The 27,866-nt window shown below is 49.0% G+C and overlaps 2 protein-coding genes across 3 annotated transcripts in view; one reads left to right on the top strand and one right to left on the bottom strand.

The window, feature by feature from the left end:
* Positions 1-17,863, top strand: part of ergic1 (endoplasmic reticulum-golgi intermediate compartment 1) — a 69,362-nt gene extending 51,499 nt beyond the window's left edge. For both annotated transcript variants that reach the window (XM_065020000.1, XM_065020001.1), the window contains exons 5-10: positions 2,043-2,167; positions 5,578-5,682; positions 8,307-8,367; positions 8,591-8,691; positions 12,337-12,459; positions 15,472-17,863. In XM_065020000.1, coding sequence (XP_064876072.1) covers positions 2,043-2,167; positions 5,578-5,682; positions 8,307-8,367; positions 8,591-8,691; positions 12,337-12,459; positions 15,472-15,579 — 623 coding nt within the window. In that variant the 3' untranslated portion in view covers positions 15,580-17,863. The remainder of the gene's footprint in view (positions 1-2,042; positions 2,168-5,577; positions 5,683-8,306; positions 8,368-8,590; positions 8,692-12,336; positions 12,460-15,471) is intronic.
* Positions 17,864-21,576: 3,713 nt separating this feature from the next.
* Positions 21,577-27,866, bottom strand: part of LOC115128137 (vascular endothelial growth factor receptor 3-like) — a 107,647-nt gene continuing 101,357 nt past the window's right edge. The window contains 2 exon segments of the mRNA XM_065019105.1: positions 21,577-22,305; positions 25,688-25,764. Coding sequence (XP_064875177.1) covers positions 22,110-22,305; positions 25,688-25,764 — 273 coding nt within the window. The 3' untranslated portion in view covers positions 21,577-22,109.

Below are 27,866 nucleotides of genomic sequence, written 5' to 3'. Positions count from 1 at the left end.
GTACAGATGAACGTGGTACCTTCAGGCATTTGGAAATTCCTCCCAAGGATGAACCAGACTTGTGGAGGTCTACAATTTTTTTGCTGAGATCTTGGCTGATTTCTTTTCATTTTCCCATGATGTCAAGCAAAGAGGAACTAAGTTTGAAATACAGTTTGAAATACATCCACAGGTACACCTCCAATTGACTCAAATGATGTCAATTAGCCTATCAGAAGCTTCGAAAGCCATGACATCATTTTGTGGAATTTTCCAAGCTGTTTAAAGGCACAGTCAACTTCGTGTATGTAAACTTCTGACCCACTGGAATTGTGATACAGCTAATTATAAATGGAATAATCTGTCTGTAAATTATTGTTGGAAACATTACTTGTGTCATGCACCAAGTAGATGTCCTAACCCACTTGTCAAAACTATAGTTTGTTAACAAGAAATGTGTGGAGTGGTTGAAAAACAAGTTTTAATGACTCCAACCTAAGTGGATGTAAACCTCTGACTTCAACTGTATGAAGCATTTTTCTCAGTTATTATTTTGTTATTAATTTCTAGACTGATATAAAATGTTCCTGTTTTGGCTAATTTAATAGAGTGGGTTAGGTCTGATCTATACCAAATTAGCACCTGAGTCTCTAACCTGTTTCACACCTGGTAGTTTAGTGGATGGGACTACCAGCTCTCTGTAACCTAGAGGGCAACCAGTGGGTCTATCTGCTCTATACCAAATTAGCACCTGAGTCTCTAACCTGTTTCATACCTGGTAGTTTAGTGGATGGGACTACCAGCTCTCTGTAACCTAGAGGGCAACCAGTGGGTCCATCTCCTCTATACCACCCACCTGGTAGTGTGGTGGATGGGACTACCAGCTCTCTGTAACCTAGAGGACAACCAGTGGGTCCATCTCCTCTATACCACCCACCTGGTAGTGTGGTGGATGGGACTACCATCTCTCTGTAACCTAGAGGACAACCAGTGGGTCCATCTCCTCTATACCACCCACCTGGTAGTGTGGTGGATGGGACTACCAGCTCTCTGTAACCTAGAGGGCAACCAGTGGGTCCATCTCCTCTATACCACCCACCTGGTAGTGTGGTGGATGGGACTACCATCTCTCTCTATACCACCCACCTGTAACCTAGAGGGACAACCAGTGGGTCCATCTCCTCTATACCACCCACCTGGTAGTGTGGTGGATGGGACTACCAGCTCTCTGTAACCTAGAGGACAACCAGTGGGTCCATCTCCTCTATACCATGTTTCTTGTGGATGGGATGACAGTGTCTGTATTTCTGGTAGTGTTGGATTTGCTCTCTGTAACCTAGAAGTCAACAGGTTCCTGCTCTTAGTTTGGTGGAGGCCAAAGACCTTGTATATTCCAGGATGAGATAGTAAAAGCTTTGGTGTTCCATACCAGCTCTCTGTAACCTAGTGTCCATCTCATAGTGTTTCTTGTAGTGACAGTGTCTGTGTCTGATTTATTTGGTGAAGTTTCCTGCTCTTTATTGTAGTGTCTAGTGTGTTCCATAGTGTCTGTCTAGTGTTCCATAGTGTCTGGTGTTCCATAGTGTCTGGTGTTCCATAGTGTCTAGTGTTCCATAGTGTCTAGTGTTCCATAGTGTCTAGTGTTCCATAGTGTCTAGTGTTCCATAGTGTCTAGTGTTCCATAGTGTCTAGTGTTCCATAGTGTCTAGTGTTCCATAGTGTCTAGTGTTTTTGTTTGGTTTAGGCCCAGACCATCACAGTAGGTTTGAGCAGAGCACGTTGAGCATCTGATACATACCTCGTAGGTCGCAGGATGGGGCCTGGTGGGGTGTAAAAGTGGGGGTTAGGCCTGTTGCTTCTCTCTGTCTCTGTGTGTGGGTCCTTCACCTGATAGAGGGTGTCCTTAAATAGGGTCCTATCTGCCTATGTGCCAGGAGAGATCAGACCTAGCACGACTGAGAAGGAGAGCGAGGTAGTGTTGCTATGTACTGTACTGTGACTAGGCCGGTACCCAACAGAAATGATCTGACCACCGTTGTCCTCTCTCTCTCTCTCCCCCCCAGTGGTAGGTCTTGATATCCAGGATGAGATGGGTCGTCATGAGGTGGGGCACATAGATAACTCCATGAAGGTTCCTCTCAACCACGGACGTGGCTGTCGCTTCGAGGGAGAGTTCACTATTAACAAAGTAATCTCTGACCCCCACTACACAGACCTCTGACCCCCAGTACACAGACCTCTGACCCCCAGTACACAGACCTCTGACCCCCACTACAGACCTCTGACCCCCACTACACAGACCTCTGACCCCCACTACACAGACCTCTGACCCCCACTACAGACCTCTGACCCCCACTACAGACCTCTGACCCCCACTACAGACCTCTGACCCCCACTACAGACCTCTGACCCCACTACACAGACCTCTGACCCCCACTACACAGACCTCTGACCCCCACTACACAGACCTCTGACCCCCACTACAGACCTCTGACCCCCACTACAGACCTCTGACCCCCACTACAGAGACCTCTGACCCCCACTACACAGACCTCTGACCCCCAGTACACAGACCTCTGACCCCCACTACACAGACCTCTGACCCCCAGTACACAGACCTCTGACCCCCACTACAGACCTCTGACCCCCACTACAGACCTCTGACCCCCACTACACAGACCTCTGACCCCCACTACACAGACCTCTGACCCCCACTACAGACCTCTGACCCCACTACACAGACCTCTGACCCCACTACACAGACCTCTGACCCCCACTACACAGACCTCTGACCCCCACTACACAGACCTCTGACCCCCACTACAGACCTCTGACCCCACTACACAGACCTCTGACCCCCACTACACAGACCTCTGACCCCCACTACAGACCTCTGACCCCCACTACAGACCTCTGACCCCACTACAGAGACCTCTGACCCCCACTACAGAGACCTCTGACCCCCTACACAGACACAGACCTCTGACCCCCACTACACAGACCTCTGACCCCCAGTACACAGACCTCTGACCCCCAGTACACAGACCTCTGACCCCCAGTACACAGACCTCTGACCCCCACTACACAGACCTCTGACCCCCACTACACAGACCTCTGACCCCCACTACACAGACCTCTGACCCCCACTACACACCTCTCTGACCCCCACTACACAGACCTCTGACCCCCACTACACAGACCTCTGACCCCCACTACACAGACCTCTGACCCCACTACACAGACCTCTGACCCCCACTACACAGACCTCTGACCCCACTACACAGACCTCTGACCCCCACTACACAGACCTCTGACCCCCACTACACAGACCTCTGACCCCCACTACACAGACCTCTGACCCCCAGTACACAGACCTCTGACCCCACTACACAGACCTCTGACCCCCAGTACACAGACCTCTGACCCTCACTACACAGACCTCTGACCCTCACTACACAGACCTCTGACCCCAGTACACAGCCTCTGACCCCCAGTACACAGACCTCTGACCCCAGTACACAGACCTCTGACCCCCAGTACACAGACCTCTGACCCCCACTACACAGACCTCTGACCCCCACTACACAGACCTCTGACCCCCAGTACACAGACCTCTGACCCCCACTACACAGACCTCTGACCCCCACTACACAGACCTCTGACCCTCACTACACAGACCTCTGACCCTCACTACACAGACCTCTGACCCCCAGTACACAGCCTCTGACCCCCAGTACACAGACCTCTGACCCCCAGTACACAGACCTCTGACCCCCACTACACAGACCTCTGACCCCCACTACACAGACCTCTGACCCCCACTACACAGACCTCTGACCCCCACTACACAGACCTCTGACTTCTGTTCTTTTGCTTGTTCTTGTACTTATGTCCCTTTCTGTTTGTGATATTGTCTCTGTGTGGTGAACTTGTCTCTGTGTGGTGATCTTGTCTCTGTGTGGTGATCTTGTCTCCGTGTGGTGATCTTGTCTCCGTGTGGTGATCTTGTCTCCGTGTGGTGATCTTCGAGGGAGAGTTCACTATTAACAAAGTAATCTCTGACCCCCACTACACAGACCTCTGACCCCCAGTACACAGACCTCTGACCCCCAGTACACAGACCTCTGACCCCCACTACAGACCTCTGACCCCACTACACAGACCTCTGACCCCCACTACACAGACCTCTGACCCCACTACAGACCTCTGACCCCCCCACTACAGACCTCTGACCCCACTACAGACCTCTGACCCCCACTACAGACCTCTGACCCCCACTACACAGACCTCTGACCCCACTACACAGACCTCTGACCCCCACTACACAGACCTCTGACCCCCACTACAGACCTCTGACCCCCACTACAGACCTCTGACCCCCACTACAGAGACCTCTGACCCCCACTACAGAGACCTCTGACCCCACTACACAGACCTCTGACCCCCAGTACACAGACCTCTGACCCCCACTACACAGACCTCTGACCCCCAGTACACAGACCTCTGACCCCACTACAGACCTCTGACCCCACTACAGACCTCTGACCCCACTACACAGACCTCTGACCCCCACTACACAGACCTCTGACCCCCACTACAGACCTCTGACCCCACTACACAGACCTCTGACCCCCACTACACAGACCTCTGACCCCCACTACACAGACCTCTGACCCCCACTACACAGACCTCTGACCCCCAGTACACAGACCTCTGACCCCACTACACAGACCTCTGACCCCCAGTACACAGACCTCTGACCCTCACTACACAGACCTCTGACCCTCACTACACAGACCTCTGACCCCCAGTACACAGACCTCTGACCCCCAGTACACAGCCTCTGACCCCCAGTACACAGACCTCTGACCCCCAGTACACAGACCTCTGACCCCCAGTACACAGACCTCTGACCCCCACTACACAGACCTCTGACCCCCACTACAGACCTCTGACCCCCACTACACAGACCTCTGACCCCCACTACACAGACCTCTGACTTCTGTTCTTTTGCTTGTTCTTGTACTTATGTCCCTTTCTGTTTGTGATATTGTCTCTGTGTGGTGAACTTGTCTCTGTGTGGTGATCTTGTCTCTGTGTGGTGATCTTGTCTCCGTGTGGTGATCTTGTCTCCGTGTGGTGATCTTGTCTCCGTGTGGTGATCTTGTCTCCGTGTGGTGATCTTGTCTCCGTGTGGTGATCTTGTCTCCGTGTGGTGATCTTGTCTCCTGTGTGGTGATCTTGTCTCTGTGTGATCTTGTCTCTGTGTGGTGATCTTGTCTCTGTGGTGATCTTGTCTCTGTGTGGTGATCTTGTCTCTGTGTGGTGATCTTGTCTCTGTGTGGTGATCTTGTCTCTGTGTGGTGATCTTGTCTCTGTGTGGTGATCTTGTCTCCGTGTGGTGATCTTGTCTCTGTGTGGTGATCTTGTCTCCGTGTGGTGATCTTGTCTCTGTGTGGTGATCTTGTCTCTGTGTGGTGATCTTGTCTCCGTGTGGTGATCTTGTCTCTGTGTGGTGATCTTGTCTCTGTGTGGTGATCTTGTCTCCGTGTGGTGATCTTGTCTCTGTATGATAATATCTGTGTGGCCTCCCTCCAGGTACCAGGTAACTTCCACGTGTCGACCCATAGCGCCACAGCCCAGCCCCAGAGCCCTGACATGACACACCTCATACACAAACTGGCCTTCGGGGAGAAACTACAGGTCAGGGCACTTCTATAGACACCCTCTCTATCTGAAACTACAGGTCAGGGCACTTCTATAGACACCCTCTATCTGAAACTACAGGTCAGGGCACTTCTATAGAAATCTGAAACTAGGTCAGGGCACTTCTATAGACACCCTGTCTATCTGAAACTACAGGTCAGGGCACTTCTATAGACACCCTCTCTATCTGAAACTACAGGTCAGGGCACTTCTTTAGACACCCTCTCTATCTGAAACTACAGGTCAGGGCACTTCTATAGACACCCTCTCTATCTGAAACTACAGGTCAGGACACTTCTATAGACACCCTCTCTATCTGAAACTACAGGTCAGGGCACTTCTATAGACACCCTCTCTATCTGAAACTACAGGTCAGGGCACTTCTATAGACACCCTCTCTATCTGAAACTACAGGTCAGGGCACTTCTGTAGACACCCAGATACAGGTCAGGGCACTTCTATAGACACCCTCTCTATCTGAAACTACAGGTCAGGGCACTTCTATAGACACCCTCTCTATCTGAAACTACAGGTCAGGGCACTTCTATAGACACCCTCTCTATCTGAAACTACAGGTCAGGGCACTTCTATAGACACCCTCTCTATCTGAAACTACAGGTCAGGGCACTTCTATAGACACCTCTCTATCTGAAACTACAGGTCAGGGCACTTCTAGACACCCTCTCTATCTGAAACTACAGGTCAGGGCACTTCTATAGACACCCTATCTGAAACTACAGGTCAGGGGCACACCTCTCTATCAGGGCAAACACCCTACAGGGCACTCTATAGACACCCTCTCTATCTGAAACTACAGGTCAGGGCACTTCTATAGACACCCTCTCTATCTGAAACTACAGGTCAGGGCACTTCTATAGACACCCTCTCTATCTGAAACTACAGGTCAGGGCACTTCTATAGACACCCTCTCTATCTGAAACTACAGGTCAGGACACTTCTATAGACACCCTCTCTATCTGAAACTACAGGTCAGGACACTTCTATAGACACCCTCTCTATCTGAAACTACAGGTCAGGGCACTTCTATAGACACCCTCTCTATCTGAAACTACAGGTCAGGGCACTTCTGTAGACACCCAGATACAGGTCAGGACACTTCTATAGACACCCTCTCTACAGGTCAGGGCACTTCTATAGACACCCTCTCTATCTGAAACTACAGGTCAGGGCACTTCTATAGACACCCTCTCTATCTGAAACTACAGGTCAGGGCACTTCTATAGACACCCTCTCTATCTGAAACTACAGGTCAGGCACTCTATAGACACTACAGGTCAGGGCACTTCTATAGACACCCTCTCTATCTGAAACTACAGGTCAGGGCACTTCTATAGACACCCTCTCTATCTGAAACTACAGGTCAGGGCACTTCTATAGACACCCTCTCTATCTGAAACTACAGGTCAGGGCACTTCTATAGACACCCTCTCTATCTGAAACTACAGGTCAGGGCACTTCTATAGACACCCTCTCTATCTGAAACTACAGGTCAGGGCACTTCTATAGACACCCTCTCTATCTTATCCAACATCAACCTGTGTACTGACACATTGGAGAGTATGATAATATGTAAGATCCTCCTACATAAATACCTCTCTGTGTCTGTCTCGGCTCCTGTCTGTCTCGGCTCCTGTCTGTCTGTCTCGGCTCCTGTCTGTCTGTCTCGGCTACGGTCTGTCTGTCTCGGCTCCTGTCTGTCTGTCTCGGCTCCTGTCTGTCTCGGCTCCTGTCTGTCTCGGCTCCTGTCTGTCTCGGCGTCTGTCTGTCTGTCTACGGTCTGTCTGTCTCGGCTCCTGTCTGTCTGTCTCGGCTCCTGTCTGTCTCGGCTCCTGTCTGTCTCGGCTCCTGTCTGTCTCGGCTCCTGTCTGTCTCGGCTCCTGTCTGTCTGTCTGTCTCGGCTCCTGTCTGTCTGTCTGTCTCGGCTCCTGTCTGTCTGTCTGTCTCGGCTCCTGTCTGTCTGTCTGTCTCGGCTCCTGTCTGTCTGTCTCGGGTCTCGTCTCTGTCTGTCTCGGCTCCTGTCTGTCTCGGCTCCTGTCTGTCTCGGCTCCTGTCTGTCTCGGCTCCTGTCTGTCTCGGCTCCTGTCTGTCTCGGCTCCTGTCTGTCTCGGCTCCTGTCTGTCTGTCTGTCTCGGCTCCTGTCTGTCTGTCTCGGCTCCTGTCTGTCTGTCTCGGGTCTCGTCTCTGTCTGTCTCGGCTCCTGTCTGTCTCGGCTCCTGTCTGTCTCGTCTCCTGTCTGCCTGTCTCGTCTCCTGTCTGTCTGTGTCTGTCTGTATCGGCTCCTGTCTGTCTCGTCTCCTGTCTGTCTGTCTCGTCTCTGTCTGTCTCGTCTCTGTCTGTCTCGTCTCCTCTCTGTCTCTGTCTCGTCTCCTGTCTGTCTCTCTGTCTCGTCTCTGTCTGTCTCGTCTCCTGTCTGTCTGTCTGTCTGTCTGCCTCGGCTCCTGTCTGTCTGCCTCGGCTCCTGTCTGTCTCCTGTCTGTCTGTCTGTCTGTATCGGCTCCGGTCTGTCTGTATCGGCTCCTGTCTGTCTGTCTGTCTCGTCTCCTGTCTGTCTCGTCTCTCTCTGTCTCTGTCTGTCTCGTCTCCTGTGTGCCACGCTACAGGTGCAGAATGTCCAAGGAGCCTTTAATGCGTTGGGAGGAGCTGACAGGCTGGTCTCCAACCGTACGTAGAGATCTGTTTATCTCTCTGTTGCCTGTGTATGAGAGGTGTGTGTGAGAGAGACCCCTACAGAGCAGAAGGACTAAGACATGGAAACGTTCCTCTCATGGGAATACAAACGGGTTACTATGGTTACTAGAACAACCCCTATTCTAGCAGTCTCTCATTAAAAAATAACTATACTATTTTATTCCTGTTATAAAAGTTAACTTGTGTTCCCTTGCAGCTCTGGCATCTCATGACTACATCCTAAAGATTGTCCCAACAGTCTATGAAGACCTGAGTGGAAAACAGAGGTTCTCCTACCAGTACACAGTAGCCAACAAGGTATGGACTAGAACCCTACCAGAATACTGTAGTCAACAAGGTATGGACTAGAACCCTACCAGAATACTGTAGTCAACAAGGTATGGACTAGAACCCTACCAGAATACTGTAGTCAACAAGGTATGGACTAGAACCCTACCCCTGCCAGAATACTGTAGTCAACGAGGTATGGACTAGAACCCTACCCCTGCCAGAATACTGTAGTCAACAAGGTATGGACTAGAACCCTACCAGAATAATGTAGTCAACAAGGTATGGACTAGAACCCTGCCAGAATACTAAATTCAACGAGGTATGGACTAGAACCCTACCCCTGACAGAATACTGTAGTCAACGAGGTATGGACTAGAACCCTGCCAGAATACTGTAGTCAACAAGGTATGGACTAGAACCCTACCCCTGACAGAATATTGTAGTCAACGAGGTATGGACTAGAACCCTGCCAGAATACTGTAGTCAACAAGGTATGGACTAGAACCCTACCAGAATACTGTAGTCAACGAGGTATGGACTAGAACCCTACCAGAATACTGTAGTCAACAAGGTATGGACTAGAACCCTGCCAGTATACTGTAGTCAACAAGGTATGGACTAGAACACTACCCCTGCCAGTATACTGTAGTCAACAAGGTATGGACTAGAACCCTGCCCCTGCCAGTATACTGTAGTCAACAAGGTATGGACTATAATCCTACCAGAATACTGTAGTCAACAAGGTATGGACTAGAACCGTACCAGAATACTCTAGTCAATAAGGTATGGACTATAACCCTACCAGAATACTGTAGTCAACAAGGTATGGCCTATAACCCTACCAGAATACTCTATTCATCGAGGTATGGACTACAACCCTACCCCTGCCAGAATACTGTAGTCAACGAGGTATGGACTAGAACCCTACCCCTGCCTGTATACTGTAGTCAACGAGGTATGGACTACAACCCTACCCCTGCCAGAATACTGTAGTCAACGAGGTATGGACTACAACCCTACCCCTGCCAGTATACTGTAGTCAACAAGGTGTGGACTAGAACCCTACCCCTGCCAGTATACTGTAGTCAACAAGGTATGGACTAGAACCCTACCCCTGCCAGTATACTGTAGTCAACGAGGTATGGACTAGAACCCTACCAGAATACTGTAGTCAACGAGGTATGGACTAGAACCCTACCAGAATACGATAGTCAACAAGGTATGGACTAGAACCCTACCCCTGCCAGAATACTGTAGTCAACGAGGTATGGACTAGAACCCTACCAGAATACTGTAGTCAACGAGGTATGGACTACAACCCTACCAGAATACTGTAGTCAACAAGGTATGGACTAGAACCCTACCCCTGCCAGTATACTATAGTCAACAAGGTATGGACCAGAACCCTACCAGAATACTGTAGTCAACGAGGTATGGACTATACCAGGACAACGAGGTAGAACCCTAGAATACTGTAGTCAGAATACTGTAGTCAACGAGGTATGGACTAGAACCCTACCCCTGCCAGAATACTGTAGTCAACGAGGTATGGACTAGAACCCTACCAGAATACTGTAGTCAACAAGGTATGGACTAGAACCCTACCCCTGCCAGTATACTATAGTCAACAAGGTATGGACCAGAACCCTACCAGAATACTGTAGTCAACGAGGTATGGACTAGAACCTTACCCCTGCCAGAATACTGTAGTCTAAGAGGTATGGACTAGAACCCTACCAGTATACTGTAGTCAACGAGGTATGGACTAGAACCCTACCAGTATACTGTAGTCAACGAGGTATGGACTAGAACCCTACCAGAATACTGTAGTCAATGAGGTATGGACTAGAACCCTGCCAGTATACTGTAGTCAACGAGGTATGGACTACAACCCTACCCCTGCCAGAATACTGTAGTCAACGAGGTATGGACTAGAACCCTACCCCTGCCAGTATACTGTAGTCAACAAGGTATGGACTAGAACCCTGCCAGTATACTGTAGTCAACAAGGTATGGACTAGAACCCTACCCCTGCCAGTATACTGTAGTCAACGAGGTATGGACTAGAACCCTACCAGAATACTGTAGTCAACAAGGTATGGACCAGAACCCTACCAGAATACTGTAGTCAACAAGGTATGGACTAGAACCCTACCAGAATACTGTAGTCAACGAGGTATGGACTAGAACCCTACCAGAATACTGTAGTCAACGAGGTATGGACTAGAACCCTACCAGAATACTGTAGTCAACGAGGTATGGACTAGAACCCTACCCCTGCCAGAATACTGTAGTCAACGAGGTATGGACTAGAACCCTACCAGAATACTGTAGTCAACGAGGTATGGACTAGAACCCTACCAGTATACTGTAGTCAACGAGGTATGGACTAGAACCCTACCAGAATACTGTAGTCAACAAGGTATGGACTAGAACCCTACCCCTGCCAGTATACTATAGTCAACAAGGTATGGACCAGAACCCTACCAGAATACTGTAGTCAACGAGGTATGGACTAGAACCCTACCAGTATACTGTAGTCAACAAGGTATGGACTAGAACCCTACCAGAATACTGTAGTCAACAAGGTATGGATAATAGTGGCAGCTGTTTGTTCACCTGCCCGTAATTGCTAATAACCCATCCACAACCTCACAACTATACCTGTCTTTTCGGAAAGTATTCAGACCCCTTGACTTCCATTGCAGCCTTATTTTTAAATGATTAAATAGTTTACACAAAATTCCCCGTAATGAAAAATAAAAACAGGTTTTTAGGAATTCAATTAAATGGACATGATTTGGAAAGGCAAACACCTGTCTATATAAGGTCCCACTGTTGACAGTGCATGTCAGAGCAAAAACCAAGCCATGAGGTCAAAGGAATTGTCCGTAGAGCTCCGAGACAGGATTGTGTCGAGGCACAGATCTGGGGAAGGGTACCAAAAATCTGGGAGAAGGGCCTTGGTCAGGGAGGTGACCAAGAACCGGATGGTCACCCTGACAGAGCACCTGAGTTCCTCTGTGGAAATAGGAGAACCTTCCAGAAGGACATTCTTCTCTGCAGCACTCTACCAATCAGGCCAGACGGAAGCCACTCATCAGTAAAAGGCACATGACAGCCCGTTTGGCGTTTTCCAAAAGGCATCTAAAGACTCTGACCATGAGAAACAAGATTCTCTGGTCTGATGTATCCAAGATTGAACTCTTTGGCCTGAAAGCCAAGTGTCACATCTGGAGGAAATCTGGCACCATCCCTACGGTGAAGCATGGTGGGGGGGGGTTTCAGCGGCAGGGACTGGGAGACTAGTCAGGATCAAGGGAAAGATTAACAGAGCAAAGTAGAGCGAGATCCTTGATGAAAACCTGCTCAGGACCTCAGACTGGGGGCGAAGGTTCACCTTCCAACAGGACAACAGCCCTAATCACACAGCCAAGACAACGCAGGAGTGGCTTTGGGACAAGTCTCTGAATATCCTTGAGTGTCCAGGAAACAACCTCTCCTCAATGTGAGCAAGACAAAGGAGCTGATTGTGGACGACAGGAAAAGGAGAATTGAGCACGCCCCCATTCTCATCGATGGGGTTATGTCTCTTTGTCCCGCCCCTGCAGCAGTACACAGCCAATAATATGACATATTATAATGTTATGTCTCTTTGTCCCGCCCCTACAGGAGTACGTAGCCTATAGCCACACAGGAAGGATTATCCCAGCTATCTGGTACCGCTATGACCTCAGTCCAATCACAGTCAAGTACACAGAGAAGAGACAACCCCTCTACCGGTTCATAACTACGGTATGTTACCCTAACCGCTAACCCCTCTACCGGTTCATAACTACGGTATGTTACCCTAACCGCTAACCCCTTACCCTAGCCTCAACTACAACCCTAGCCTCAACTACAACCCTAACCCTAGCCTCAACTACAACCCTAGCCTCAACTACAACCCTAACCCTAGCCTCAACTACAACCCTAGCCTCAACTACAACCCTAGACTCAACTACAACCCTAGCCTCAACTACAACCCTAACCTCAACCCTAACCCTAGCCTCAACTACAACCCTAACCTCAACTACAACCCCAACCCTAGCCTCAACTACAACCCTAACCCTAGCCTCAACTACAACCCTAGCCTCAACTACAACCCTAGCCTCAACTACAACCCTAACCTCAACTACAACCCTAGCCTCAACTACAACCCTAACCCTAGCCTCAACTACAACCCTAACCTCAACTACAACCCTAACCCTAGCCTCAACTACAACCCTAGCTTCAACTACAACCCTAACCTCAACTACAACCCTAACCTCAACTACAACCCTAACCCTAACCTCAACTACAACCCTAACCTCAACTACAACCCTAACCCTAACCTCAACTACAACCCTAACCCTAGCCTCAACTACAACCCTAATCTCAACTACAACCCTAGCCTCAACTACAACCCTAGCCTCAACTACAACCCTAACCTCAACTACAACCCTAACCTCAACTACAACCCTAGCCTCAACTACAACCCTAATCTCAACTACAACCCTAACCCTAGCCTCAACTACAACCCTAACCTCAACTACAACCCTAACCCTAATCTCAACTACAACCCTAACCCTAGCCTCAACTACAACCCTAACCCTAGCCTCAACTACAACCCTAACCCTAGCCTCAACTACAACCCTAACCTCAACTACAACCCTAACCCTAATCTCAACTACAACCCCAACCCTAGCCTCAACTACAACCCTAACCCTAACCTCAACTCTAACCCTAACCTCAACTACAACCCTAACCCTAGCCTCAACTACAACCCTAACCCTAGCCTCAACTACAACCCTAACCCTAGCCTCAACTACAACCCTAACCCTAGCTTCAACTACAACCCTAACCTCAACTACAACCCTAACCCTAGCCTCAACTACAACCCTAACCTCAACTACAACCCTAGCCTCAACTACAACCCTAACCCTAACCTCAACTACAACCCTAACCCTAACCTCAACTACAACCCTAACCCTAACCTCAACTACAACCCTAACCCTAGCCTCAACTACAACCCTAACCCTAGCCTCAACTACAACCCTAACCCTAGCCTCAACTACAACCCTAACCCTAGCCTCAACTACAACCCTAGGCTCAACTACAACCCTAGGCTCAACTACAACCCTAACCTCAACTACAACCCTAGCCTCAACTACAACCCTAACCCTGGCTTCAACTACAACCCTAACCTCAACTACAACCCTAACTACAACCCTAACCCTAGCCTCAACTACAACCCTAACCCTAACCCTAGCCTCAACTACAACCCTAACCCTAACCCTAGCCTCAACTACAACCCTAGCCTCAACTACAACCCTAACCTCAACTACAACCCTAACCTCAACTACAACCCTAACCCTAACCTCAACTACAACCCTAACCTCAACTACAACCCTAACCCTAGCCTCAACTACAACCCTAACCCTAGCCTCAACTACAACCCTAACCCTAGCCTCAACCCTAACCCTAGCCTCAACTACAACCCTAACCCTAGCCTCAACTACAACCCTAACCCTAACCCTAGCCTCAACTACAACCCTAATCTCAACTACAACCCTAATCTCAACTACAACCCTAACCTCAACTACAACCCTAACCTCAACTACAACCCTAGCCTCAACTACAACCCTAGCCTCAACTACAACCCTAATCTCAACTACAACCCTAACCTCAACTACAACCCTAACCTCAACTACAACCCTAACCTCAACTACAACCCTAACCCTAGCCTCAACTACAACCCTAACCCTAGCCTCAACCCTAACCCTAGCCTCAACTACAACCCTAACCCTAGCCTCAACTACAACCCTAGGCTCAACTACAACCCTAGGCTCAACTACAACCCTAATCTCAACTACAACCTAACCTCAACTACAACCCTAGCCTCAACTACAACCCTAACCCTCAACTACAACCCTAACCTCAACTACAACCTAACTACAACCCCCTAGCCTCAACTACAACCCTAACCTAACAACTACAACCCCCTAGCCTCAACTACAACCCCTAACCCTAGCCTCAACTACAACCCTAGCCTCAACTACAACCTAACCTCAACTACAACCCTAACCTCAGCTACAACCCTAACCCTAACCTCAACTACAACCCTAACCCTAGCCTCAACTACAACCCTAACCCTAGCCTCAACCCTAACCCTAGCCTCAACTACAACCCTAACCCTAGCCTCAACTACAACCCTAACCCTAACCCTAGCCTCAACTACAACCCTAATCTCAACTACAACCCTAGCCTCAACTACAACCCTAGCCTCAACTACAACCCTAGCCTCAACTACAACCCTAACCTCAACTACAACCCTAACCTCAACTACAACCCTAGCCTCAACTACAACCCTAATCTCAACTACAACCCTAACCCTAGCCTCAACTACAACCCTAACCCTAACCTCAACTACAACCCTAACCCTAATCTCAACTACAACCCTAACCCTAGCCTCAACTACAACCCTAACCCTAGCCTCAACTACAACCCTAACCCTAGCCTCAACTACAACCCTAACCCTAGCCTCAACTACAACCCTAACCCTAGCCTCAACCCTAACCCTAGCCTCAACTACAACCCTAACCCTAGCCTCAACTACAACCCTAGGCTCAACTACAACCCTAGCCTCAACTACAACCCTAACCCTAGCCTCAACTACAACCCTAGCCTCAACTACAACCCTAGCTTCAACTACAACCCTAACCCTAGCCTCATGTCTACATCCTGATTCATCCTGATTCATCCTAACCCCTGACCTCTCCCCTCCAGATCTGTGCCATCATCGGGGGGACGTTCACGGTAGCAGGCATCATAGACTCCTGTATATTCACAGCCTCCGAGGCCTGGAAGAAGATCCAGATAGGAAAGATGTCCTGAGGACGTATCACTACGCTGTCCCGAGGACGCATCACTACGTGTCACTACGCCCTCATGAAACGTATTTCTAACATCCAGAAGGGTGTATCTCAATAGTCTACAAGCTTCCTCTCCTTCACCTGCTAGAATAATAATATATACCATTTAGCTGACGGTTGTTTCCTAAGTGACTTAGTCATGTTACACATTTTTCTCTATGGGTGGCCCCAGCGGGAATCGATCCCACCATCCTGTCGTTACAAATGCCATGCTCTACCAACGGAGCCTTTACTTTCCTTCATCTGTCAGAGCAGAGGAAGGAAAGGAGACGAGGCGAGGAAGCGACTCCAGACTATTGAGATGCACCCAGAGACGGGCAGTATATTTCTCCAGATGACAACAGGATGGATGGTTGTTTTCAAATGGCAACATTTACCCTTTTATAGTGCACTTCTTTTGGAGCCTCATAAATAGTGCCCTTCTTTTGGGTCCTCATAAATAGTGCACTTCTTTTGGAGCCTCATATATAGGGCACTTCTTTTGGAGCCTCATAAATAGTGCACTTCTTTTGGAGCCTCATAAATAGTGCACTTCTTTTGGAGCCTCATAAATAGTGCACTATGAATTAAATAGGGTGGTAAAATGTAGTAATTTGTCATCAAATGTTTTTCTCATGTTACTTTCAAATGTTTTTTTTTTTACATAATATTTTGTACTTTGTGACATGAAGTGAATATATACTGTCTTTTTCAGGTGTAAAATACCACATTGTAACATACTGTATTTATGATTGTATTGTGGAATGAATCACACTGTCACATCAAGCCATTGGAAATATAATGAATCAATTGTGCCTTAGGTTTTTTTTTAAGCCCATGTCATGCAGTATGTCTCTCAAATCAAGTGTTTTCAGCTTTCTGGGTCGTTTGGTTTCTCATTTCAATGTTGTCTGAACCAGGCTTTTCTTATTGTCATTTCATAATGCTGAATCTATTACGGTATTGACTGAATAATGGACCAACTCTAGAAGTAGTCTTGGTTCTAGAGCTAGTCTTGGTTCTAGAGCTGGTCTTGGTTCTAGAGCTGGTCTTGGTTCTAGAGCTGGTCTTGGTTCTAGAGCTGGTCATGGTTCTAGAACTGGTCTTGGTTCTAGAGCTGGTCTTGGTTCTAGAGCTGGTCTTGGTTCTAGAGCTGGTCTTGGTTGTAGAGCTGGTCTTGGTTCTAGAGCTGGTCTTGGTTCTAGAGCTGGTCTTGGTTGTAGAGCTGGTCTTGGTTCTAGAGCTGGTCTTGGTTGTAGAGCTGGTCTTGGTTGTAGAACTGGTCTTGGTTGTAGAGCTGGTCTTGGTTGTAGAGCTGGTCTTGGTTGTAGAACTGGTCTTGGTTGTAGAGCTGGTCTTGGTTGTAGAGCTGGTCTTGGTTCTAGAGCTGGTGTTGGTTCTAGAGCTGGTCTTGGTTGTAGAGCTGGTCTTGGTTGTAGAGCTGGTCTTGGTTGTAGAGCTGGTCTTGGTTCTAGAGCTGGTGTTGGTTCTAGAGCTGGTGTTGGTTGTAGAACTACAACGTGGTCAATGTTTACTGCCCTGCCCCCTCTCCTTTTTTATAGAATGTTTCCTAAATCCATTGTGACTGGCCGTACTATCTGTTCAGTGTCCTTGTGTCAAATCCATTGTGACTGGCCGTACTATCTGTTCAGTGTCCTTGTGTCAAATCCATTGTGACTGGCCGTACTATCTGTTCAGTGTCCTTGTGTCAAATCCATTGTGACTGGCCGTACTATCTGTTCAGTGTCCTTGTGTCAAATCCATTTGTTATGAAGTTGTTTTTTTTTGGTTTTATCTACTTTCTGAAGATGTTCAAAGGATTTGTACGTCTTTATGTTTTTGCCAAAAAGTAATAGTATTTTGTTAGTTCCTTCTAATGTTTTTCTGAACGTGTGTGTTCTTTTGATTTGTAATTGATAACAATCTGAATTATCCGTTTGACGTTGTTACAGGGTTTCTGTGGGAAGGGAGGGAACTGTTTAGTTATAAGGGCTATATCCCAAATGTCACCCTATTGCCAATGTAGTGCATGACTTTTAGACCAGGGACCATAGGGCGCTCATCAAATGTAGTGCACTACACAGGGAATAGGGTGCCGTCAAGATGTTCTTTATCAATGGTCTCATCACTACCATGACAACTAAGATGAAAGCCATTGATAAATAGAAGTCTTTAAAACTGGTATTACTCGACTAGGTCAGACATTTTCCTGTCATGAAAGAAGCAGATGATGTGTGCAACAACCAGTAAAGTTACTTTAGCAACCACGGTGTTCCAGTTCCTACTTCCTCATGACAACCGACCACCTCTGACCTCAACCACGGTGTTCCAGTTCCTACTTCCTCATGACAACCGACCACCTCTGACCTCAACCACGGTGTTCCAGTTCCTACTTCCTCATGACAACCAACCACCTCTGACCTCATCCACGGTGTTCCAGTTCCTACTTCCTCATGATAACAGACCACCTCTGACCTCAACCACGGTGTTCCAGTTCCTACTTCCTCATGACAACCGACCACCTCTGACCTCATCCACTGGTTAGGAGAAAGAGCGTCTGGTTAGGAGAGGGAGCGTCTGGTTAGGAGAGGGAGCGTCTGGTTAGGAGAGGGAGCGTCTGGTTAGGAGAGGGAGCGTCTGGTTAGATGTGAGAGCGCGTCTGTTTGGGAGAGAGAACTTCTGGTTGGGAGAGAGGGAGCGTCTGGTTGGGAGAGAGAGGGAGCGTCTGGTTGGGAGAGAGAGAGAGAGCGTCTGGTTGGGAGAGAGAGAGCGTCTGGTTGGGAGAGAGAGAGAGAGCGTCTGGTTGGGAGAGAGAGAGCGTCTGGTCGGGAGAGAGAGAGCGTCTGGTCGGGAGAGAGAGAGCGTCTGGTCGGGAGAGAGAGAGAGCGTCTGGTCGGGAGAGAGAGCGAGCGCGTCTGGTCGGGAGAGAGAGCGAGCGCGTCTGGTCGGAGAGAGAGAGCGTCTGGTCGGGAGAGAGAGCGTCTGGTCGGGAGAGAGAGAGAGTCTGGTCGGGAGAGAGAGAGAGAGCGTCTGGTCGGGAGAGAGAGAGAGCGCGTCTGGTCGGGAGAGAGAGAGAGCGTCTGGTCGGGAGAGAGAGAGAGAGCGTCTGGTCGGGAGAGAGAGAGAGAGAGCGTCTGGTCGGGAGAGAGAGAGCGTCTGGTCGGGAGGGAGAGAGAGCGTCTGGTCGGGAGATAGAGAGAGCGTCTGGTCGGGAGAGAGAGAGAGAGCGTCTGGTCGGGAGAGAGAGAGAGCGTCTGGTCGGGAGAGAGAGAGAGCGTCTGGTCGGGAGAGAGAGAGAGAGAGCGTCTGGTCGGGAGAGAGAGAGAGAGCGTCTGGTCGGGAGAGAGAGAGCGTCTGGTCGGGAGAGAGAGCGTCTGGTCGGGAGAGAGAGCGCGTCTGGTCGGGAGAGAGAGCGTCTGGTCGGGAGAGAGAGAGCGTCTGGTCGGGAGAGAGAGCGTCTGGTCGGGAGAGAGAAGCGTCTGGTCGGGAGAGAGAGCGTCTGGTCGGGAGAGAGAGAGAGCGTCTGGTCGGGAGAGAGAGCGTCTGGTCGGGAGAGAGAGAGCGTCTGGTCGGGAGAGAGAAGAGCGTCTGGTCGGGAGAGAAGAGCGTCTGGTCGGGAGAGAGAGAGCGTCTGGTCGGGAGAGAGAGAGAGAGAGCGTCTGGTCGGGAGAGAGAGAGCGTCTGGTCGGGAGAGAGAGAGCGTCTGGTGGAGAGAGAGAAAGCGTCTGGTCGGGAGAGAGAGAGAGCGTCTGGTCGGGAGAGAGAGAGAGAGAGCGTCTGGTCGGGAGAGAGAGAGAGCGTCTGGTCGGGAGAGAGAGAGCGTCTGGTCGGGAGAGAGAGAGAGCGTCTGGTCGGGAGAGAGAAGAGTCGGGAGAGAGAGAAGCGTCTGGTCGGGAGAGAGAGCGAGAGCGTCTGGTCGGGAGAGAGAGCGTCTGGTCGGGAGAGAGAGAGAGCGTCTGGTCGGGAGAGAGAGAGAGCGTCTGGTCGGGAGAGAGAGAGAGAGAGCGTCTGGTCGGGAGAGAGAGAGAGAGCGTCTGGTCGGGAGAGAGAGAGAGAGCGTCTGGTCGGGAGAGAGAGAGAGCGTCTGGTCGGGAGAGAGAGAGAGCGTCTGGTCGGGAGAGAGAGAGAGAGCGTCTGGTCGGGAGAGAGAGAGCGTCTGGTCGGGAGAGAGAGCGTCTGGTCGGGAGAGAGAGCGTCTGGTCGGGAGAGAGAGAGAGAGCGTCTGGTCGGGAGAGAGAGAGCGTCTGGTCGGGAGAGAGAGAGAGCGTCTGGTCGGGAGAGAGAGAGCGTCTGGTCGGGAGAGAGAGAGCGTCTGGTCGGGAGAGAGAGAGCGTCTGGTCGGGAGAGAGAGAGAGAGAGAGCGTCTGGTCGGGAGAGAGAGAGAGCGTCTGGTCGGGAGAGAGAGAGAGTGGTCGGGAGAGAGAGAGAGAGAGCGTCTGGTCGGGAGAGAGAGAGAGAGAGCGTCTGGTCGGTCGGGAGAGAGAGTGTCTGGTCAGGTGACACTCCTTTTTTTTCTCTCATTCACTTTATTTACATCTCCTCTGCTCCCTCGTCCCTCCTTCAGTCAGGTTGATATACGCTCCCCCACCTAGTCTGTCCCAAATGGCTCTACTGTTACCCACAGCCCTAAAGGCCCTGGTCTAAAGTACTGCTTTCAGTAGGGAGCCATTTGGGATGCACCCTAGACAAGCCAGTAGACTGAGACCAATCTAGAGTTCTAGACCTGTCAGAACCAGTTGTGTCATCTGGAGGAGAGCCGTATTAAGTCGTGTCATCTGGAGGAGAGCCGTATTAAGTTGGGTCATCTGGAGGAGAACCGTATTAAGTTGGGTCATCTGGAGGAGAGCCGTATTAAGTTGGGTCATCTGGAGGAGAGCCGTATTAAGTCGTGTCGTCTGGAGGAGAGCCGTATTAAGTCGTGTCGTCTGGAGGAGAGCCGTATTAAGTTGGGTCATCTGGAGGAGAGCCGTATTAAGTTGGGTCATCTGGAGGAGAGCCGTATTAAGTTGGGTCATCTGGAGGAGAGCCGTATTAAGTTGGGTCATCTGGAGGAGAGCCGTATTAAGTTGGGTCATCTGGAGGAGAGCCGTATTAAGTCCGTTCTCTGAACACTCCTCCCTCTCACTCTACAGTGACTAACATCATATATATGGGACACTTCCCATATCGCTATCATTATTATTATTAGCAAAATAACAGACCTGAGACATGACTAAAGAAGATATATTTCTTTATTTTCATTTATTTTTTATTTTTTACAAATAATCAAAAGCTTACTCTGTATAAAGACACACATCTGAACTGTGGTTGATATATCATACTTTGGTTTTGACATACTGCCGCCCAGTGGTTGGTTAGAGAACTGCAGGTACTGACGGCTCAATCCAGTATGGGCCGGTGTGGCCATGGAGAAGGGAAGGAGTGACAGCAAGGAAGAGGGAAGGAGATGGGATTGAGTATATATACTACAATATAATCCCAACCCTTGTGGCTAGCAAGACTGGAATCTGAACTATTGGAACCCACTGTAGTCAATCACAGGTTGGAGGAGGAGGGGCTAACCCACTAGTCAATCACAGGTTGGAGGAGGAGGGGCTAACCCACTAGTCAATCACAGGTTGGAGGAGGAGGGGCTAACCCACTAGTCAATCACAGGTTGGAGGAGGAGGGGCTAACCCACTAGTCAATCACAGGTTGGAGGAGGAGGGGCTAACCCACTAGTCAATCACAGGTTGGAGGAGGAGGGGCTAACCCACTAGTCAATCACAGGTTGGAGGAGGAGGGGCTAACCCACTAGTCAATCACAGGTTGGAGGAGGGGGGGCTAACCCACTAGTCAATCACAGGTTGGAGGAGGAGGGGCTAACCCACTAGTCAATCACAGGTTGGAGGAGGAGGGGCTAACCCACTAGTCAATCACAGGTTGGAGGAGGAGGGGCTAACCCACTAGTCAATCACAGGTTGGAGGAGGAAGGGGGTTGGAGGAGGAGGGGCTAACCCACTAGTCAATCACAGGTTGGAGGAGGAAGGGCTAACCCACTAGTCAATCACAGGTTGGAGGAGGAGGGGCTAACCCACTAGTCAATCACAGGTTGGAGGAGGAGGGGCTAACCCACTAGTCAATCACAGGTTGGAGGAGGAGGGGCTAACCCACTAGTCAATCACAGGTTGGAGGAGGAGGGGCTAACCCACTAGTCAATCACAGGTTGGAGGAGGAGGGGCTAACCCACTAGTCAATCACAGGTTGGAGGAGGAGGGGCTAACCCACTAGTCAATCACAGGTTGGAGGAGGAGGGGCTAACCCACTAGTCAATCACAGGTTGGAGGAGGAGGGGCTAACCCACTAGTCAATCACAGGTTGGAGGAGGAGGGGCTAACCCACTAGTCAATCACAGGTTGGAGGAGGAGGGGCTAACCCACTGTAGTCAATCACAGGTTGGAGGAGGAGGGGCTGACCCACTGTAGCCAATCACAGGTTGGAGGAGGAGGGGCTACCCACTCTGTGATGATGACATCACAGGTTGGAGGAGGCGAGGCAGCGTGTATCATCAGGGGAGGAGAAGAAGTCCAGGACCCTGCCCTCCTCTGATAGCTGACCATACTCATTGTTGTAAAAGGTCTGGCCAGAGAGCTGGGAGAGGAAGGCTGGTCGGTGTCTGGAACTAACAGAGCTACCGCTGGACTCTACCACCACCAGGCGCTCTGTACTCCTACTGGGGAAGGAGGGGAGGGGAGAGTAGAGGTGGGAGAGGAGGGGAGGTGGGAGAGGAGGAGGGAAGGGGAGGTGGGAGAGGAGAGGGGAGGTAGGAGGGGAGGGGAGGTGGGAGAGGAGGGAAGGGGAGGGGGAGGGGAGGGAGAGAGAGGAGGGAAGGGGAGGTAGGAGAGGAGGGAGGTGGGAGGGAGGGAAGGAGAGGGGGAGGGGAGGGGAGAGGAGGGAAGGGGAGGTAGGAGAGGGGGAGAGGAGGGGAGGTGGGAGGGAAGGGGAGGTGGGAGGGGAGGAGGGAAGGGGTGGTAGGAGGAGAGAGGGGGAGGGAGGTGGGAGGGGAGAGACGAGAAGAGGGGAGGGGAGGGGAGGTGGGAGAGGAGGGGAGGCGAGGTGGGAGAGGAGGAGAGAGGAGACGGCTGTTAGGACAATATGCTGTTGTTATTTTTTGACACCAGTTTTTTTTTTTACATTTTCAAAAAACAGACAACCCACACAGACGCCTTGTCATATTAATGATGCTATTGGTTAAGGGCATGACGTTATTGGTTAAGGGCATGATGCTATTGGTTAAGGGCATGACGTTATTGGTTAAGGGCATGATGCTATTGGTTAAGGGCATGACGTTATTGGTTAAGGGAATGATGTTATTGGTTAAGGGCATGACGTTATTGGTTAAGGGCATGATGTTATTGGTTAAGGGCATGACGTTATTGGTTAAGGGCATGATGCTATTGGTTAAGGGCATGACGTTATTGGTTAAGGGCATGATGCTATTGGTTAAGGGCATGACGTTATTGGTTAAGGGCATGATGCTATTGGTTAAGGGCATGACGTTATTGGTTAAGGGCATGATGCTATTGGTTAAGGGCATGACGTTATTGGTTAAGGGCATGATGTTATTGTTATTGTTAAGGGCATGATGCTATTGGTTAAAGGCGTTATTGGTTAAGGGAATGATGTTATTGGTTAAGGGCATGACGTTATTGGTTAAGGGCATGATGCTATTGGTTAAGGGCATTGGTTAAGGGAATGATGTTATTGGTTAAGGGCATGACGTTATTGGTTAAGGGCATGATGCTATTGGTTAAGGGCATGACGTTATTGGTTAAGGACATGATGTTATTTTTTATTTATTTTTTATTTCACCTTTATTTAACCAGGTAGGCTAGTTGAGAACAAGTTCTCATTTGCAACTGCGACCTGGCCAAGATAAAGCATACCAGTGTGAACAGGCAACACAGAGTTACACATGGAGTAAACAATTAACAAGTCAATAACACAGTAGAAAAAAAGGGGAGTCTATATACAATGTGTGCAAAAGGCATGAGGTAGGCGAATAATTACAATATTGCAGATTAACCTCTTAAATCGACCCTCTACTTTTTTGAACATTCTGTTAAAAATCGCGCAACATTTCAGCGCCCTGCTACTCATGCCAGGAATATAGTATATGCATTTGCTTAGTCTGTGTGGATAGAAAACACTCAGACGTTTATAAAACTGGTTAAATCACTGCTGTGGCTTTACCAGAACGGCATTTACATCGAAAAGCACAGGAAAAACTGATCACTGAAAATGGGAAAATATATCCATGCGCTACTTGAACCCATTGATAAAGGTGAACCACAATTAATTGACTGAGGTTGCAGTACCTACAGCTTCCACACGGGTGTCTAGAGTCTTGTCATTTCCCTTCGAGTTTTTTCTTGGTCAAACACATGCAGGGCACCGTATCTCCTATGGTCTAGGACCGGATATTTTCGCTGAGTTTCTAGCCGGACATTTTTCCAGACGGACAGCTAATGATCTTTACATCGCCTCCTGATGAATTTTATCGCTTATTAACGTTTACTAATACCTAAAGTTGCATTACAAACGTATTTCGAAGTGTTTTGTGAAAGTTTATCGTCGACTTTTTGAATTTTAAAAAATGACGTTACGTTTTGAAACGATGTTTTTTTCGTTTATCACACAGTCTACATATAACGATATCTAGGCTTTATATGGACCGATTTAATCGAAATAAAGACCCAAATAGTGTTTATGGGACATCTAGGAGTGCCAACAAAGAAGATGGTGAAAGGTAATGAATGTTTTCTATTTTATTGTGCGGTTTGTGTAACGCCGAAATGCTAATTATTTTGTTTACGTCCCCTGTGGGTCTTTTGGGGTGGTGCATGCTATCAGATAATAGCTTCTCATGCTTTCGCCGAAAAGCATTTTAAAAATCTGACTTGTTGCCTGGATTCACAACGAGTGTAGCTTTAATTCGATACCCTGCATGTGTATTTTAATGAACTTTTGAGTTTTAACTAATACTATTAGCATTTAGCGTAGCGCATTTGCATTTCCAGAGCTCTAGTTGGGACGCAAGCGTCCCGAGTAGAAGCAACAGGTTAACACTGGAGTGATAAATGATCAGATGATCATGTACAGGTAGAGATATTTGTGTGCAAAAGAGCAGAAAAGTAAATAAATAAAAACTGTGGGGATGAGGTAGGTGAAAATGGGTGGGCTATTTACCAATAGATTATGTACAGCTGCAGCGATCGGTTAGCTGCTCAGATAGCAGATGTTTGAAGTTGGTGAGGGAGATAAAAGTCTCCAACTTCAGCGATTTTTGCAATTCGTTCCAATCACAGGCAGCAGAGCGAAAGGCAGCCAAATGAGGTGTTGGCTTTAGGGATGATCAGTGAGATACACCTGCTGGAGCGCGTGCTACGGATGGGTGTTGCCATCGTGACCAGTGAACTGAGATAAGGCGGAGCTTTACCTAGCATGGCCTTGTAGATGACCTGGAGCCAGTGGGTCTGGCGATGAATATGTAGCGAGGGCCAGCCGACTAGAGCATACAAGTCGCAGTGGTGGGTAGTATAAGGTGCTTTAGTGACAAAACGGATGGCACTGTGATAGACTGCATCCAGTTTGCTGAGTAGAGTGTTGGAAGCAATTTTGTAGATGACATCGCCGAAGTCGAGGATCGGTAGGATAGTCAGTTTTAATAGGGTAAGCTTGGCAGCGTGAGTGAAGGAGGCTTTGTTGCGGAATAGAAAGCCGACTCTTGATTTGATTTTCGATTGGAGATGTTTGATATGGGTCTGGAAGGAGAGTTTGGTTTGGTTAAGGGCATGATGTTATTGGTTAAGGGCATGACGTTATTGGTTAAGGGCATGATGCTATTGGTTAAGGGCATGATGCTATTGGTTAAGGGCATGATGCTATTGGTTAAGGGCATGATGTTATTGGTTAAGGACATGATGCTATTGGTTAAGGACATGATGCTATTGGTTAAGGGCATGATGCTATTGGTTAAGGACATGATGCTATTGGTTAAGGGCATGATGCTATTGGTTAAGGACATGATGCTATTGGTGTGTTAAACATACTTGGCTCCTCTGTGTTTGTGTTGGATCATGTCAAACTCCTCTGACGCCAGAACCATCCCACTGTCTGTCTGGTTGTCCTGGGGAGAGAACACAGCAGTCCATCAGCATCACATTCAATAACGACAAGTCAAGGGCTTAGCATGTTGACCTGTTGAGGCAACTGGAGACCAGTTTAACCTGTTGAGGAAACTGGAGACCAGTTTAACATGTTGACCTGTTGAGGCTGGAAACTGGAGACCAGTTTAACATGTTGACCTGTTGAGGAAACTGGAGACCAGTTTAACATGTTGACCTTTTGAGGCTGGAAACTGGAGACCAGTTTAACATGTTGACCTGTTGAGGCTGGAAACTGGAGACCAGTTTAACATGTTGACCTGTTGAGGAAACTGGAGACCAGTTTAACATGTTGACCTGTTGAGGCAACTGGAGACCAGTTTAACCTGTTGACCTGTTGAGGAAACTGGAGACCAGTTTAACATGTTGACCTGTTGAGGCAACTGGAGACCAGTTTAACCTGTTGACCTGTTGAGGCAACTGGAGACCAGTTTAACCTGTTGACCTGTTGAGGCTGGAAACTGGAGACCAGTTTAACATGTTGACCTGTTGAGGCAACTGGAGACCAGTTTAACATGTTGACCTGTTGAGGCAACTGGAGACCAGTTTAACCTGTTGACCTGTTGAGGCTGGAAACTGGAGACCAGTTTAACATGTTGACCTGTTGAGGCAACTGGAGACCAGTTTAACATGTTGACCTGTTGAGGCAACTGGAGACCAGTTTAACATGTTGACCTGTTGAGGAAACTGGAGACCAGTTTAACCTGTTGACCTGTTGAGGCTGGAAACTGGAGACCAGTTTAACATGTTGACCTGTTGAGGCAACCGGAGACCAGTTTAACATGTTGACCTGTTGAGGCAACTGGAGACCAGTTTAACATGTTGACCTGTTGAGGAAACTGGAGACCAGTTTAACATGTTGACCTGTTGAGGCAGCTGGAGACCAGTTTAACATGTTGACCTGTTGAGGAAACTGGAGACCAGTTTAACATGTTGACCTGTTGAGGCAACTGGAGACCAGTTTAACATGTTGACCTGTTGAGGAAACTGGAGACCAGTTTAACATGTTGAGGCAACTGGAGACCAGTTTAACATGTTGACCTGTTGAGGAAACTGGAGACCAGTTTAACATGTTGACCTGCTGAGGAAACTGGAGACCAGTTTAACATGTTGACCTGTTGAGGAAACTGGAGACCAGTTTAACATATTGACCTGTTGAGGCAACTGGAGACCAGTTTAACCTGATAACATGTTTCAAGCAGACCACCATAGTCCCTGAAGGCCCAGAAAGCGAAGGTAACCTGCCTGAATGACTGGAGCATTCAGTGCTTTGAAAGGTTGGTCGTGGCTCACATCAACACCATCATCCCAGAAACCCTAGACCCACTCCAATTCGTATACCGCCCCAACAGATCCACAGATGACCCAATCTCAATCCCACTCCACACTGCCCTTTCCCACCTGGACAAAAGGAACACCTATGTGAGAATGCTGTTCATTGACTACAGCTCAGCGTTCAACACCATAGTGCCCACGAAGCTCATCACTAAGCTAAGGACCCTGGGACTAAACACCTCCCTCTCAAACTGGATCCTGGACTTCCTGATGGGCTGCCCCCAGGTGGTGAGGGTAGGCAACACATCTGCCACGCTGATCCTCAACACTGGGGCCCCTTAGTCCCCTCCTGTACTCCCTGTTCACCCACGACTGTGTGGCCAAACACGACTCCAACACCATCATTAAGTTTGCTGACGACACAACAGTGGTAGGCTTGATCACCGACAACGATTAGACAGCCTATAAGGAAGTTAGAGACCTGGCAGTGTGGTGCCAGGAGAAACAACCTCTCCCTCAACGTGAGCAAGACAAAGGAGCTGATTGTGGACTACAGGAAAAAGCGGGCCGAACAGTTCCCCATTAATATCGACGGGACTGTAGTGGAGCGGGTCGAGAGTTTCAAGTTCTTTGGTGTCCACATCATCAACAAACTATCATGGTCCAAACACACCATGACAGTCATGAAGAGGGCACGACAAAACCTTTTGACCCTCAAGAGAAAGTATTTGGCACGGGTCCCCAGATCCTCAAATAGTTATACAGCCATCGAGAGCATCCTGACCGGTTG

Source organism: Oncorhynchus nerka, linkage group LG6 (genome assembly GCF_034236695.1).
Source record: "Oncorhynchus nerka isolate Pitt River linkage group LG6, Oner_Uvic_2.0, whole genome shotgun sequence".
Taxonomy (NCBI): domain Eukaryota; kingdom Metazoa; phylum Chordata; class Actinopteri; order Salmoniformes; family Salmonidae; genus Oncorhynchus; species Oncorhynchus nerka.
The sequence above is the reverse complement of the archived record's forward strand: the minus strand, read 5'-3'. Positions and strand labels throughout refer to the sequence as shown.